This window comes from Chelon labrosus (assembly GCF_963514085.1).
Source record: "Chelon labrosus genome assembly, chromosome: 6".
Taxonomy (NCBI): domain Eukaryota; kingdom Metazoa; phylum Chordata; class Actinopteri; order Mugiliformes; family Mugilidae; genus Chelon; species Chelon labrosus.
In genome coordinates, this window is record NC_140342.1 from 22,826,992 (window position 1) to 22,842,761 (window position 15,770).

The following is a 15,770-nucleotide window of genomic DNA, read 5'->3' on the forward strand; positions in this document are numbered from 1 at the left end:
TCTACTCTACTGTGCAAGTGAGAGAAACAAATACTTCTTTTTTTTTTGACACTTGAGGGTAGGGGGAGGTATCTTTTTGTACAAATTGCAGAAATTCATTGAATGAAAAAAGCACTCCCGCCACACCTCGTTTCACAAATATCGCTTATAGCATTGACCTCCGGGGGAAATGTTCAGGTATAGAAATGCGCCGTGATGATAGAAATGAGAGATGAGGAGGCAAAGGAGCATAGAGACGCTTGCTACCGCTCCTTTCTTCTTGCGCTTCGTGTACAAAATCTCGTCGTCCGGAGCATCTCATTGTCCACGCTTTACAAAAGAAGACACACCTTAAGAGTTTGTGTGTGTGTTGGCACATAAGCATTGGCACTCTGGTCACTCACTGTACCGCCTTAAGAAGCTTTGTCCCAATTAAATCAAGGTAGATCTGGTAGGAAATGGCCATTGGGCAAGTTTTAGTGAGGAAAGGGGATCAAAAAAGTGCCAGGTATATTTATAGTCCAAGCTGCCCCGTTGCTGCAATACATGGAAACCTTTTTAAAGATTTGTCTGTGTTCGTGTGTAGGTGTCTGCAAATATGTGAGAGTCAGAAAATGCAAAAAGTGTTTCTAACAGAGAGGTTTGCTGTAAGGTCACCGTATCACAATGTACAAGGTTTGTACAAGGAAACACTTTAAAATGACCCAAATCTCCATTTGCACTTATTTACAGAGATGTGGTGGGAGGACCGTGTGATTCAGGGAGATGGTCCAACAGCAAGGTGAGGATGGCAGGAAGAGAAAGGTCCCTCTGCACCTCCCGAAGCTCCTCTTCTTCACGTCTTCAAAGTGCTCTTCTTCTGTTTTTGTCTCTTTTTTTGTCTCTTGATTGTGGCTCTCGCGGTTGCTCTCGTTGGAGTAAATGCGTGTCGCTTTGCATGTCGTAGCCAATGTATTGCTGCTAACTACATTATATATGACTTATATATGGCGCAGTGTGTTCAGTGTCAGATCCCATGCAGTGGCTGCTATGGAAACGAAAACCAAAAATGTTTATGTATCGACGAGTGGATTTTTATTTTTTTGTGATCTGAAAGTATTTTTGTGTTTAACAAGTATGGCTGTCGGAAAAAGCAAGTCCAAGACCGCGTACATCTGCTTCTCAAACATGAGTCTGCATCCGTTGTGTGTGTCTGTGGGAATAGTCAGAGGGTGGAGATGAGTACGAGAAGCGAGTGGAGCTTCCATACTTTCCCAGCCCTGTTTCAGGACTCTGTTGTCCCGGCCCCGGACCTGGCCCCGGTCCTGGCCCTGGCCCAGTCCCTTGTCCTGTTGGATACATCTCATAGGCTGGCCCTTCCTCTATTGGTGGAGCAAAGCCCATGCGGTAGCTGGGATACTGGGAAGGGTATCCGTAGTTGTCGTACGCCAGTTGGGTGGTGCTGTCCAGCATGCCGCACTCCCCGGGGTAATCTCCAGGCGATTGAAGAGCCGGATTGGGAGGCGCCTGTTGGCTCTGTGCCGCCCTGGTGAAGGTGTTGAACTGGGCGTAGGTGGCGTGGGACATCCTGGAAGGCGGGCGCGGGTCGTAACAGCCTGCCCTCGAGCCTGGCACTCCGCTGGGGGGAACCGCACCGGCGGCGGCGGCTTGGGGTCCGCCGGACGTGGCACCGGCCGGTCCGCTGTTTGGGTTTGGAGAGCGGAATTCTCCCTGGTAGTGGATGACTCGAGACTGGGGGCGCGCCTCGTCGTGGATGGTGGCTCGGACGTTGTAGTAACCGTTGGTTGGATCCTGGGATCGGGCAAGAGAATATTAGTCCTGTAGTCATCGTAATTTTCATTGTTGGACATGAGAAGCAATAACAACAACCATTCAGATATGTGTATTAACAGTGTTTTCTTCTGTGCGATGTGCTCGGTTTTAGCGAAAGCAGGTATATAATAAAGTCTGTAATGGTGCCAATTGTAAAGAAAAGTTAATATATTGATATTGTCATTCCAGGGTGAAATGCTTGGCGATATCGGTGCTATACCTGCATGCTATGTAATAATGGTGTATGAGTGATGCAGCACACAGTACCGTATGTGTATGACCAGGGAACTTTATGAACTTTTCCAGGATAAACTTGGATTCCTACCTGGAATAAAACCCTTAAAACCGGTGCCGTTCATGTAATACTTTACTTGGGCCAGTTTGAACTACTTGGAGCTCTGCAGCGGCATCATGATGCTTAAAATGCATGCTATTAAGAGAAACCTGCTCATCATAAGACAGCCTCATATGTACGAGCTTTGGTGGTTGCATCCCAGAACAGTTTAGGACAAAGTAACCAAAATGCAAATTTTCAGGAAACTCTGTGACACCCGCTGGCTGTTGTTGTTGTTATGAAAAACAGACTTTTAACTGCAGCGTTAATGCGGGACCTGAGGAAAGAGAACACCTACCAGAAACTGAGAGATGAACATGATCACGAAGCTCATGCACCATGCAGGATACAATGTCAAAGATGCCGCAGATAAGTGTTTTCCCCCGCAAAACCCCCAGCGTCAGCATGCCAAAACGTCTTTGCTGAGTCAACTCACCTTGAGCTCGTACTCCTCCCGGGTGTCGCTCTCGCTTCTGATGTCCTGCTTCAGGTCCATGTCGTCTTTGAACGGCTGAGTGGAGGGAGAGAGGGAAACAGAGGGCAGAAACTAAACCATCAAACAACGAAACACACACACGGAAAGAGGGAGGGTGAGAAAGGAAAGGAGGAGGAAGAGAGGGAGGGGAGAGGAAAACAGAGTTTCAGGTTTTTCATCCCAAGAGAGTAAAGACGAGAAACGGTTAGTCGTCGGGTGGGGAAAAAAAGGGTTTGTGGGCCGAGCTTTAAAGGACGGCATCAGAGGAGTTTCGTCGATTAGATTCTTCGGGACGTCAGACGCTGAACGCTTTTCTAAAAGGAACACAATTAAGTTAAAGGGAGAGTGTGTGTTTTTGCGTTGGTGTGGATGACAGTGTGTGTGCTGTCCCTTCAATTTCTATTCTGCATTTGTGTATGAGTGTTTCAGGCCTTGTGTGTTTGTCTCTGTTTCTCTGTTGAGTGTGTGCACTTGTGAATGTCTGAGTGCGTCTGCCTCCCCTGCCATGTCGCCCCTTAGTGTCGATGCGTCTGTACGTTTAAGGCCTTGACCCATACGCCTCCTCTCCGCGGCCCCCGGTGACTCAGATGGGTGTCTACTTACGGAGTACATGGCCTTGACCATCCTGGTTGCCGTGGAGACGTTGGTTGCCTCCTCCTCCAGGCTGTGGGTTTCTTTATTGACTGTCTCCACCTTGATGTCCGGTTTACCGAGGGTGACACCTCGACGGCCTGGGAGAATAAAGTATTCCGGGTCAACATGAGCGCGATGGAAACGACTGAACAACACAATTTGAACTTTGTAATCAAGATGTCAGAAAACAGTCCTCTCGCTTTTATTGTCTGGAGGGGGGGGATTTATTTATTTTTTTTGTTTGTTTCTTTCCTCTTTTTGACAAAGTTTAAAGCCCCCACTTCTGCCTACAGCACCTCCTTGTGGTAGTTTTAAAAATGGCACGGTGAGACTGTGTAATTTTTCTAAAAGCAAAACCATCAGAACAAACTCGAACACATCTATCACCATATTGTCTAAAAAGCTTTATCGTTCAGAATCACACACACACACACGAATATAATATACCGCCGACTTCAGTATTTCATAATGTTGATTTTGGTTAGCTTACACTAGTTTTCTCATTTACGTGTTCGTCTCATGTTTCAATAATCATTTATGATGGCAATGTAAGCTGAGTGTTTTCACTTTACAGTAACATAAGTTAAATCATAGTCTGTATATAAAAGATGGATGTAGTCACAGTCATGTCAACCATTATTTTGGTCCTGTACAATTTTGAAGCCCTGAGCGTTTGGTCGTCGCCAGAAGTGACCATATTTGGACGGGGGATAACCGAGGGAGGAGCCTAGGATAACCTGGACATCCTGGCTGTTTGTGAATAAGTGTTCTTGTCTGTAATTCTCTTTTGGACTTGAGATCATCACTTGCTGTCCAAGTACTGTCCCAGTTCAGAGTAGGCGTCAGACCAATTCCGGTCCAAAATCCCAGATGTGTTCTTGGATGTGATTTTTTTTTTTTTATTGAGGACGAATCGGGAGGCATCTTCTGTGGGCTTGAGACAGCCAGGTAACCAATATTACATTTCCCGGGGCATTTCCCTCCATCCTACCCTCCTCCAGAGTCTGGACCTTGTCGAACTTGTCAAGTCTGAGCTACCAAGCATGTAAGTCCAAAGTTTGTGTACTAGCTATTGATAAACTCCCACTGCCAACCACTCCAGCCGAGACATTCATTGCTTCATTCATTTTGTCCTTTGGGAGGTCGCAGGGCGACTGGAGCCTATCCCAGCTGTCACTGGGCGAGAGGCAGGCTACACCCTGGACAGGTCTCCAGTCTATCACAGGGCCAATCATCAATGAACCCAACGAGCATGTCTTTGGACGGTGGGAGGAAGCTGGAGTACCCGGAGAGAACCCAGTCGGCGGGGGGATTGAACCCAGAACCTTCTTGCTGTGAGGCATCAGTGCTAACCTCCTCTTAAATTGACATCTACTTAATTATGGAATTATTTTTCAAAGGAACATGAGTACATTGATAAGAATAAGTGAATAAAGCTAATGATGAAAACTTTACTTTTAGTTTTTCATGAGAGAACTTGAAGACTTCTAAATTAGTTGTAAGCCCATCATTTTTGAAGCCACGCTGCGGACATATGTGGTATTGTACTTTCCACACTGGTCTTACTTTTCGGATCTCTTCCACAGCCGGAAACCGTAAAAGCAAAGATTTAAGTCTGCAAAGTCTTGAGCCGCATCATTGACAACAAATGAGCGACTGTTTATCTGGAGCCACAACGATGTTTGTTGGAGTTTCTATTTCCAAACGATATATCATTTTTTATTTTTTTTGTAGCTGCGTTATCAGCTCTGAACCAGAAAATACACTCTTATCCCCAGAAAATCCCTCTGGGGACTCTGCCAGTCACCTTCACTGTCTTCCCTGATTCTTTATTTGCTCTGGAGAAGCTCAAACTAAACAACTGAAAGACGTCACGTGTCTTCTAGCTCTCTGTTCTCTGCTCTCTGCTCAGCAGCTCTCTCCTGCAGGAGCGTGGCTCGTGTTCATAAATACTAATTGGATTGCCGTAGGCTGTAGAAATAACATATAGGAATTCATGATTTAAACGCTATTCACCTTTTCTGCTCTGTTATTTAGGTACTTTATCCACAAGCACAAGTGGCGTATAAATATGATAAATAAAAAATAATCATACAATTCAGTATCAATAGAATAAAAGGGGAAACATACAGTAGGCGTTTTAGGGCAGGTTGCCATATTATATGAATATTCATTAATCTCATTTGAATAAACGCTATACGACTGGCACATGTCCCTTTCTTCTTGGAAAGGCAGGATGACAGATAGGGATAGAGTGGATGAAAGAAAGGCTGACAGACACGTAGAGCGAACGCGAGCATGCCCCTACACAGCAACGTCAGCGAACCAGTGTGTGCACTCACTGCCTTTGCGTTGGAGGAAGAAGAAGAAGCCGAGCGCCTGTAGAAGCATAAGCAGCAGGATGGAGGAGCCCACCGTAACCCCGGTGATAATTCCCACTGGAACAATATCTGAAAGAAACACAAGCAGAGGAAGGGTTGAGGCTGAGGGACAACTGCCGCCTCTTTGTCGACGAGGACCTGCGCGGCTGCGTCGTCTAAGAACAAATCCTCTTGTGTCCTCGCTTAATGTTGAATCTCTGAGGGCTGGTTGTGTTGATAAGGCACGCCAGTCAGACAAGGGATAAAAATGCTTTAAGTGCACATGTAGGGACAAATCCGAGCACTCTCTCTCTCTCTTTCTTTCTCTCTCTAAGATGTTTTGGTAGATTTTCTAAAGCTGGCAAAATCTGACAGCTGAAAGAATGAATGTCAGATAAGACCGACAGAGCATGAAGAATCCATTTTCTCAATGTAATGTGACATACCAAACTCTCATAATAAAGTATAACCATCCAGAATAGACTATCTATTTGTCCTCCAGCTGAGGCCGCTGCTTAATAATCTCGCTCAAGGACACGTCTGATTGAAAGGAAGAGAACTGCATCTTTTTTTATTTTTTTCAGGGACATTAAACGGCCGACTCTGGATTTTTATTTTCTCGTAAACAAAATGCTCTATCGAGAGTTTCGCATTCAGGAGCAAGCTAATTACCTGCATTGCATCTGAATCGGTACGGTTTGATCAGATTTCACAGAGAGCGACCGAACAGCCCAACAGCTCTCATCTAATTGCAGCTTAAATTGCTTATTTCTGACTGGTGCACAATAGCACATGACATCACCTTTTATAAGCTGAGCGCCCAAGGCAGCAAGAAAACCACAGGTGAATAAACTAATACAGAAATCTCATAACGGAAATAATTTAATTTGGTCAAGCAGAATGTGATTACACAAGGTTAGAAATTCATCCGCGGGAAAAAAAAAAAATTGGTGCCTATGTGATGCATCCATTTCAAAACTTTTTCAAGCCAGCTGTATATTTCACAATGTTTGCAACATGCTTCTTCTCTTGTTTTTATTTAGACATTTTTTAGACAACACGCAAAACATTCATGATCGTAAAAGAGGGCCGTACAGTTTTTTCTGCAATTAGCGAGCGACATCTCTTTTGAAACGTGTGCATAATGCTCACAAAAACGTTTATTTCTGTCTCCTTCCCTACTTTTTCCCTACTCACATTAATGTTTCATCTTACGTAGCTGTAACCAAACTATAACAGAATTAGCGCATACTTTTATAATATATATTAATATATATACATACATATATATACATATATACATATATAATACAACATATTTGATTGAAGATTCATTCCAATTAATGTCTGTAGTCAAATACAGTAACAGAATGGTGATTGAGCCGGATGAAATGATATGAAAGTTGTGTCTGTGGAGACGCTTTTCGCATATTTAAGACATGACGTTCAAAAAAACACCTGCAGTTACCACGTACTGCCACAGGGGCCGCCAGAGACAACAAGATCTTCGTACTTGTTGTGACATCTGGTACAAACAGTTCAAAGACCTGCTCAAATAAAATATTATCTTAAGTGCCTCTAGTTCAGGGGTGTTAGTTCGGGTGCCACATTTGATCTCAGGCAGGCCGGACCGGTAACATAACAGCATAATAACCTATAAGTAACGACAACTCCAGACTTTTTCCATTTGTTTTAGTGCAAGGAAGAACGAGTAAATTAGGAGAATGTTTACTATCCTTTAAAAAAAAAAGAGAGAAATATTAGAAAAATAAGTGCAATTTGGGCATATCGCTGTCTGTTGTTTAGTCCTCTCTCTCAGTGTTGTGTTCTGTCCACTTCTCTTACTAAAACAGTGGACAAATTGCGGATAGCAGTTATTTTCATTTCACTTTGAAAATTCATGCTGCAGGCCAAATTAGACCGTCTGGTGGGCCGCCTTTGGCCCGCGGGCCATATGTTTGACACCTGTGCTCTAGTAGTACCTAACAACTTTACATAAATACTTTACTTTTGTCAGCATTGGTTGTCAGTAACTGGTTGTAAAACGATGTATGTAAGGATTACAGCAGGCTACACGCCCACCAAGCATTTCTCCATACCTTTCTCCTCCAGAGTGATGATCATGGTCCCGGGTCCGAAGGAGTTCCAGGCGGTGCAGTTGTAAGGGGAGTGGAAGTCCGACTCCATCACATTGTTGATGGTGAGGGTGGAGAGGACAGCCCCGCCCTGGGACGGAGGTTTGCTCTGCTCCACTGTGTAGCGCTCCATCAGGGTGCCTTTCTCCTTCTCCCACACGTTCTCCTTCCACGCCCAAACCTGCAAGAGACATTTTACAAGGTATGTATTACAGCACATTATACCTTTCTATGAAACTTTTAAAACTATTTGCAGCCATTTCTTGTTTTATCTGCTACTTAAAAGCCAATTAAAAGTTTCATTTTCAGTGTGCATGGAAACATCTGTGATTATAAACCTACCCCTAATCAACACGTCTCCTTCAAGCAGACTGAAGTTCTGTATTAATGTAATGAAGACCCCGTCACCTATATTTCTTAATTAGATATTTATCTAAATCCACTATTTTCTGCAGCAATTATCCGATTTAACCTCAGGGAGAAAAAAAAAATAATAATAATGCTAATTTCTCTTTATCTTATCTTACTTGCGTGCAATAAACTCACAAGAGTAAACATTCAGCAAGCAGATGGGCTGGTGTTAAGAAAGGTTAAGAGAGACCGAAGCGAGTCTGGGCAGGAAATATATTTTAAGCAAAACAAATTATATCCTCACACCCTCGGTAGCTCGGTTCCGTCTCCAGATGCAGTATTATGCGGCTAATTAAAATCTGTGCAACAACTTTTTAGGGCTGGAGAAGAATGAAACTGCTCATGAATAAATCAGAACGGACACAGACACAGAGCGTATACACGGCCGATAAAATCCCGAGCAGGTTTTTCCACTTAAAAAATGCTGAGGCAGAATTTTAAGGGTATTAAATATACATACACCCGTATGTTGGGCTAATGTAGCTTTTAACACCGCTTGAAAAAAAAAAAAAATAGATGTATAAATATGTCACCAAGATTCAGTGAGGGACAAATTTAAAAAAAAAAGCTTCTACTTTTGGACGGTCCCTCTTTGAATCTCCCTTTTTCTTTCTTTATCACTCTTTCTCACAATGACTACGTTGCACCGGCTCTGTCCATATCCCCGTCCCTCTCTTTCTTTCTCTCAGTGTCTCATTGCCTCCTTTATGGACACACACACACAGCATCATAGTCCATATTTTATAAGTCCCCGTGTCTCTGCATTAAGCTGAGACTATAATGTCGTATCACATTATACGCTCTGAGCTCCCCGGCAGTGCAGCGGGGGGCCGGAGCTTTCTAAAAGCTCTGATTTCTGTCATGTCGGCACTGCACAATTGGATAATTGACGCTGAAAGGTACAAAATTTTACTCTCCCTCATCTCTCTCCCCCTCTTATTTCAATCTGTTTCACCCCCACACTCTCTCTTTCTCTTTCTCTCTCTCTCTCACACACGCTCATTCAAGCCTTCAAACTCAAAAGGCGTTGGTGGATTTATTTCTGTGATTTCTTTTTCCTTCCCCTTTCTGAGGTTTCTACCACATACCATACCACAGACTTATATAACTCTCACTTTATATCAAACTGAAACTTGATCAAGTACTGCACTCAGTAACTTTAGGTAAAGGCTGGGATGAGAAACGCTTGTGCTGTTGCGGCAGATTCGGGGCGATATTCAATTACGGTTCTCTTGCCGAAGCAATCTGTGAGAAAGCTTTGTTTTAAAGGTTTGCGCTTTGAAAGGGATCACTGCGTTTTCGTTCTGGCTCGTTGGTCCGATTCATATAAAATCAGCGTCGTCTGGATGCTGTAGCCGTAGACGGCTGTCTCTGCGAGAGGCATTAAAGCTTCCACATGTGGATTTTTATTTGGTCTTTTTCTCTCTCGGTTAAAGGAAACACCTTTGACCCGCAGCACTCGATATCACTCAATAGAGCAGTTTAAGAAGGGAAAATGTTTCGCTAGTTCACACAAGATTCAAACCTCAGAGAAACAGAGCTCAACATCGTCTAAATAGGATGTAGCCAAGCAACAGGTCGGTAAATTCCTTCGGTGGCCAAAAGATAATTAACAGGAAACTAGATCTTGAAGTATTTATCTTGATATAAAACATGTCTTTTTTAAGTGAAATATGGTTCCCTGCACATTTATTGTACATATTGCAGGGTTACACTTTGTGTGATGCCGATTTTTTAGTAGTATTCAGTAAAACACCACCTACAGACAAGATATTGTACGGGGAGCACTGAAAATTTAACCTCAACTGATGCAATGAGTAGCTTCTCATTTCTTAAACAACCATGTCTAAAGACACATCCTGTGGTCGTGGAAAAGATGTTAGTCTGTTTGAGAAGGGTCAAATCATTGGCATGCATCAAGCAGAGAAAACATCTAAGGAGATTGAAGAAACTACTAAAATTGGGTTAAGAACTGTCCAACGCATTATTAAAAACTGGAAGGATAGTGGAGAACCATGGCATCAGGGTAAGAAGAGAGGCAGATGAAGTGATGCACCCATCATGCCTAGTGTCTACTGTACAAGCCTGTGGGGGCAGTGCTATGATCTGGGGTTGCTGCAGTTGCTCAGGTCTAGGTTCAGCAACATTATGTTGCCCAAAGAATGAGGTCAGCTGACTACCTGAATATACTGAATGACCAGGTTATTCCATCAATGGATTTTATCTTCCCTGATGTTCACGGGCATATTCCAAGATGACAATGTCAGGATTCATGAGGCTCAGATTGTGAAAGAGTGGTTCAGGGAGCATGAGGCATCATTTTCACACATGGATTGTCCACCACAGAGTCCAGACCTTAACCCCATTGAGAATCTTTGGGATGTGCTGGAGAAGGCTTTACGCAGTGGTCAGACTCTCTATCATCAATAAAAGATGTTGGTGAAAAATGAATGCAACACTGGATGAAAATAAATGTGGTGACATTGGAGAAGATTATCGAAACAACGCCACAGAGAATGTGTGCTGTAATCAACGCTAAAGGTGGTCCAACGAAATATTAGAGTGTGTAACCTTTTTTTTTTTTTTTGGTGGTGACTTTTTTTTTGGCCAGGCAGCCTATTTAATTAACTCACCCAAGATCAACACAACTTTAAATCATGATATAACGCTATAATAAACATGTGGTGACACAGGAAGCCGTGATTCAGCCCGCAACATCTCACCAGGACACGGGCACAGTTCACGCGTCTCTTTTCTCTTCAGCCAAACACTACGGCAGCTGTTTTTTCGGTGAGTCACACCTTCCACTACAGAGGGGGAACGGATTGTTCTCACATACCCATGACACAGTTGGAGAACAATGCTGCTTGCGCCAGAGTTTGAGCCAGTGACACAGGTTGAACGTAAGAAAAAAAAGAAAAAAATCATTTTGTTTTCGGGGGCGGGCGAGGAGCTGTGATCGGGGTTTCTCTCTGAGGCAGATGGGACCTGAAAAGGTCAAGCCCCTCTGCAGCAGATTACAACTCCCAAGCATGGACTTACAATCTTGTCGGGTGGGGGGGTGCTGGCGATATAACACTTGATCTCCCCTCTCTTCCCTTTGACGGCGTACTGAACTGGATCACTGGAGATGATGGGTGGGCCTGAGAGGGCGAGATAGGAGACAGAGAGACATAAATGCACAGGGAGGGATTAGGACAATAAATCATGTTTCATTTGGAAAAAGTTTGGGAGATATAAATCAGGACCGCGGGAACTGCTGTCATTAAATGAGACATCTAGTGAGAAGATGGAAATAAATATATATTCTAAAGACGCTATATTTGACAATGTGAGCCATTAAATGTGTTCCTTGGCACAAATGACTCATCAAATCTTCGAGAATCAGTATTATAGGTCTCCTGAACTGCCCACTGACCGATATGGCTGTTAATTTATCTCCGAATGGGGCAGGATGGAGGGAGCGTCAGACTGCGCTGATGAATGATCGATTACGTTGGCACGTACAGTAAGTATAGTTGTGTTTGTGCTTAGCTTTGTGCCTGCGTGAAGAGGCAGTTTCTCAAGTAGACACGGAGGGTTTAAATATGTCCTCTGGAGAAAAAAATAACCTGCAGCGCTGTTGCTCCTGATCACAGTGAATGAAAGAATGTTAACACAGCAACTGCAGCCTCCCCATTCGGTAATGAGACGAGGCAAAATAAATGGACGTAACTCTACTGGTATAACTCTGCGTGGACCTCCATCTCTCTGCACGGTACAACAAGGACGGTAAACTCAGATCATGCACGATACATGAAGTTAAATAACTGAGGTTCAGGAACAGGATCACGCCTCAAACACCTAATTACCCACACCTGCCTATATAGACGCACCTAACCTCTCCTCGCCCGTTTGACTCAGTTCTCAAACCCCTCCACCCCGACCCTCTCTGTTCTCTCTTCTCCTTTACAATCTCTTTGCAAGAACCAGGGGGTCAAGGAGCCGACACCTCCAGATATATGCCCCCACCCTGAATCTCTCTCCCTGGGTTCCTACGTCCAGTCTTCCAAGGATCATCATCAGTCGCTACTCAATTCTCTTTTCCTTCCCCTCGAACCCTCGAACCCTCGACCCCTCGAACCCTCGAACCCTTGACCCTTCCGTTCGATCTCCTATCTTTCGCTTCTCTTTAACCTGGTCAAATAAACTTCTTTGAATATCAAGAGGCATGGTCTTGTTAGTGAAATGTGTCTTTTATTGAGGTGGTGGAAATTGATACTAAACCATGAATTCAAAGCTGCTCATTGAGCGTGTGTTGCAAGACTTAGGTTGGTCGGATGGTGTACAAGCCCAGACCAACTGTAGGTTAAGTACACGCACACATCATGATTTCCAACCAGATGTGATTGCAAGGATGTGCCAATGAACTGTGCCGTGTCTCTTGCTGTCCTGGACCAGGTACTCGCTTGGAGAAGATTTAAGAATTGTTTGCAAACTCCCTTTTCTTCATTGTGTTCTTGGTTGACTATACGCTGATCGCCCACAACATTAAAACCACTGACAGGAGAAGTGAATACCATTGACCATCTTGTGACAATTCAATGTTCTGCTGGGAAACTTCTGGACCTGGTGTTCATTCGTGTACATGTTACTTAGACATGTAGCACCCACCAAGGGGGGTCAATCAAGAAGAAGAGGGATCGCCATTTAATTTTCCTGTCCTGATCACAGCTCTCATAGAAGATGTCTTCGAGCTTAGTCTCAGAATAACTTTATTTTTATATTAGATTTATTATATGCAAAATAAAAGCAGTTTACAGTTTACTGGCACCAGCTAACAACTAACATTGACCATCTTGTGTCAATTCAGTGTTCTGCTGGGAAACTCTTGGACCTGGCATTCATTCATGTGGATGTTACTTAGACATGTAGCACCCACCTAGACCAGACCAGACACCCCCACCCCATAGCAATGACACTCCTTGATGGCAGCAGCCATCCCCAGCAGGATGCAGCCTGACACAGGCACACACACAAAAACACTTTAGGAACAACTCAAGAAAAACATGAAGAACAGCACAAGGTGTTGACCTGGCCTCCAAATTCACTAGATCCCAAACTGATCAAGTATCTGTGGGATGATCCACAGAGGTGGCCCCTCCCCTCAACCCATAGGAATTCCCCACTAACAACATCCTGTTGCCCTCAGAAGACCCATGTCCATTCTCTGATGAGTCACAACTGCTTTGGAGGCACAAGAGAGACCTACACAGTATTAGGAAGGCAGTCATAATGTTATGCCTGATCGGTGCATTAAGTACTTATTAGTCTCTCTGCCAGGTAGACAGTAATAATAAGCCTGTGTACATTCAGAGGCTTCAGCTAGGCAGATGATGCATGCTCACAGAGGGATACTAGATCAAACAAATACATTACGGAGGTCAGCGTGGTTTAATTCTTCATCTTCCATGTCTAACACACATGCAGGCCTTTCTTTGAGCGTAGGAGGATCTGTTCTACATGTTTTATGAACTTGCTTGCATCAGCGCTGTTATTAATAGCAGAGCAAGTGGATGCTAACTGACCGTTGACTGTGAGCGTAACCTCTGTCTCTCCCACTCCGATCCGGGGAACGATGGCCTTGCAGACATACTGGCCTGCATCAGCCTGGTTCACCGACTTCAAATAAAGCTGGTTGCTGTTGCTGAGCACCTGGAAACACGTACAGCAGCAGGTAAACAGGCAAAAAAAAAAAATAATAACAGAATAGTAGTTTTGAGATTTGGAGAATCGAGACTGACAGATGGGGATGGATCCTGAAAAAAGGGGGACGGAGGGAGGGAGATGTATATTTAATTCATAAAACATGTTGATTTACTCAGCAGGCTCCATTAGGGTTTTTTTTTTTCCTCAAGCCTTTCTCAACTTGTTAGGCATGAATTAAAGATTTAAGATGCGAAGACGGAGCCTCACGACTAAACGTCTGCATTACAAGTGAGAAAACATTTATGAAGTCTGGGTTTTTAATACACGTCCATTTCTATTCTGGGGATGGAGCTACTTGAAAAATAGCTGCTCGCACATAAACATTTTCCCCGGGACACGTCAATAAGACATGAGGATTTAATGGCGCGGTGAAGTTCAAAGGTCAACGTGGGGGTCGGGGGTTCGTTCTCACCATGCTGGAGCCCTTTTTGGTCCAGGTGAGGGTGAGAGGAGGGTTTCCAGACCACTTGCAGTTGAGACTGACGTCAGAGTCCACATCCACCGTGACTGGCCTGGGCTCCACGATCAGTATAGGGCCGACTGAAAGACAGTAAGAGGATTATAACGCCTGCACAGAAAAACACAGGCAACTGCAGTTATGATTGAAAAGTTAGAAAAATACAAGAAAGACTCTTATAAGCACATTATTCTCCTTTAATTTTTCATATTGAAATACATATATACACTGCCTGGCCAAAAAAACAAGGTTACACTCTAATATTTCACTGGATCTCCTTTAGCTTTGATTACAGCACTCATTCTCTCTGGCATTGTTTCCATAAGCTTCTGCAATGTCACCAGATTTATTTCCATCCAGATCTTGTATTTGTGATGGGAGAGTCTGACCACTGCACAAAGCCTTCTCCAGCACATCCCAAAGATTCTCAATGGGGTTAAGGTCTGGACTCTGTGGTGCCTCATGCTCCATGAACCACTCTTTCACAATCTGAGCCCCATGAATCCTGACATTGTCATCTTGGAATATGCCCGTGAACATCAGGGAAGAAAAAAGTCCACTGATGGAATAACCTGGTCATTCAGTATATTCAGGTAGTCAGCTGACCTCATTCTTTGGACAACATAATGTTGCTGAACCTCGACCTGAGCAACTGCAGCAACCCCAGATCATAGCACTGCCCCCACAGGCTTGTACAGTAGACACTAGGCATGATGGGTGCATCACTTCATCTGCCTCTCTTCTTACCCTGATGCCATGGTTCTCCACTATCCTTCCAGTTTTAATAATGCGTTGGACAGTTCTTAACCCAGTTTTAGTAGTTTCTACAATCTCCTTAGATGTTTTCTCTGCTTGATGCATGCCAATGATTTGACCCTTCTCAAACAGACTAATGTCTTTAGACATGGTTGTTTAAGAAATGAGAAGCTACTCATTGCATCAGTTGGGGTTAAATAACTTGTTTCCAGCTGAAAGATAATCACCCATGCAGTAATTATCCAATGGGAGGCTCGTACCTATTTGCTTAGTTAAATCCAGGTGGCGACTTTTTTTTTTGGCCAGGCAGTGTATATATACATCTATATATCATTTATGTTAGTTAAAGTTATAGTTTGGAAAGTCTGAAGGGACTATAAACATACGTCCCACGCGAGGATCAACATAATTTAAGTAATTACTCCCACGTCCAGTAGGAGGAGAAAGACATTATACACCGCAGCTTTAACTCTCATTGTCTCGCTGAATATTTTCTACACATATAGGCGTTTGAAAACAAGTGCCACGAGGCTTTGTTGAGCTGAATTAAACCGAGAGAGCAAAACATGCAGCCGCCCTCCTTTGCAAATTTATTCCGCACAATAAAACACATAGCGTGTCGTAACACTGTAAACATGGTGTGTTTCTTAAGACAAATAAAGACCATCAG

General features: G+C 43.7%; 1 protein-coding gene across 2 annotated transcripts in view; it reads right to left on the reverse strand.

The window, feature by feature from the left end:
• Positions 1-231: 231 nt before the first annotated feature.
• kirrel1b (kirre like nephrin family adhesion molecule 1b) overlaps positions 232-15,770 on the reverse strand; it is a 76,693-nt gene continuing 61,154 nt past the window's right edge. The window contains exons 8-15 of one of the 2 annotated variants that reach the window (XM_084547107.1): positions 14,300-14,427; positions 13,707-13,833; positions 11,182-11,282; positions 7,693-7,909; positions 5,576-5,683; positions 3,204-3,331; positions 2,562-2,636; positions 232-1,770 (exon numbers count right to left, since the gene is read on the reverse strand). In XM_084547107.1, the coding sequence (XP_084403233.1) occupies positions 1,141-1,770; positions 2,562-2,636; positions 3,204-3,331; positions 5,576-5,683; positions 7,693-7,909; positions 11,182-11,282; positions 13,707-13,833; positions 14,300-14,427 (1,514 nt within the window). In that variant the 3' untranslated portion in view covers positions 232-1,140. Of the gene's footprint in view, positions 1,771-2,561; positions 2,673-3,203; positions 3,332-5,575; positions 5,684-7,692; positions 7,910-11,181; positions 11,283-13,706; positions 13,834-14,299; positions 14,428-15,770 lie in introns of both variants that reach the window. The other variant, XM_084547106.1, reaches the window with a different exon arrangement.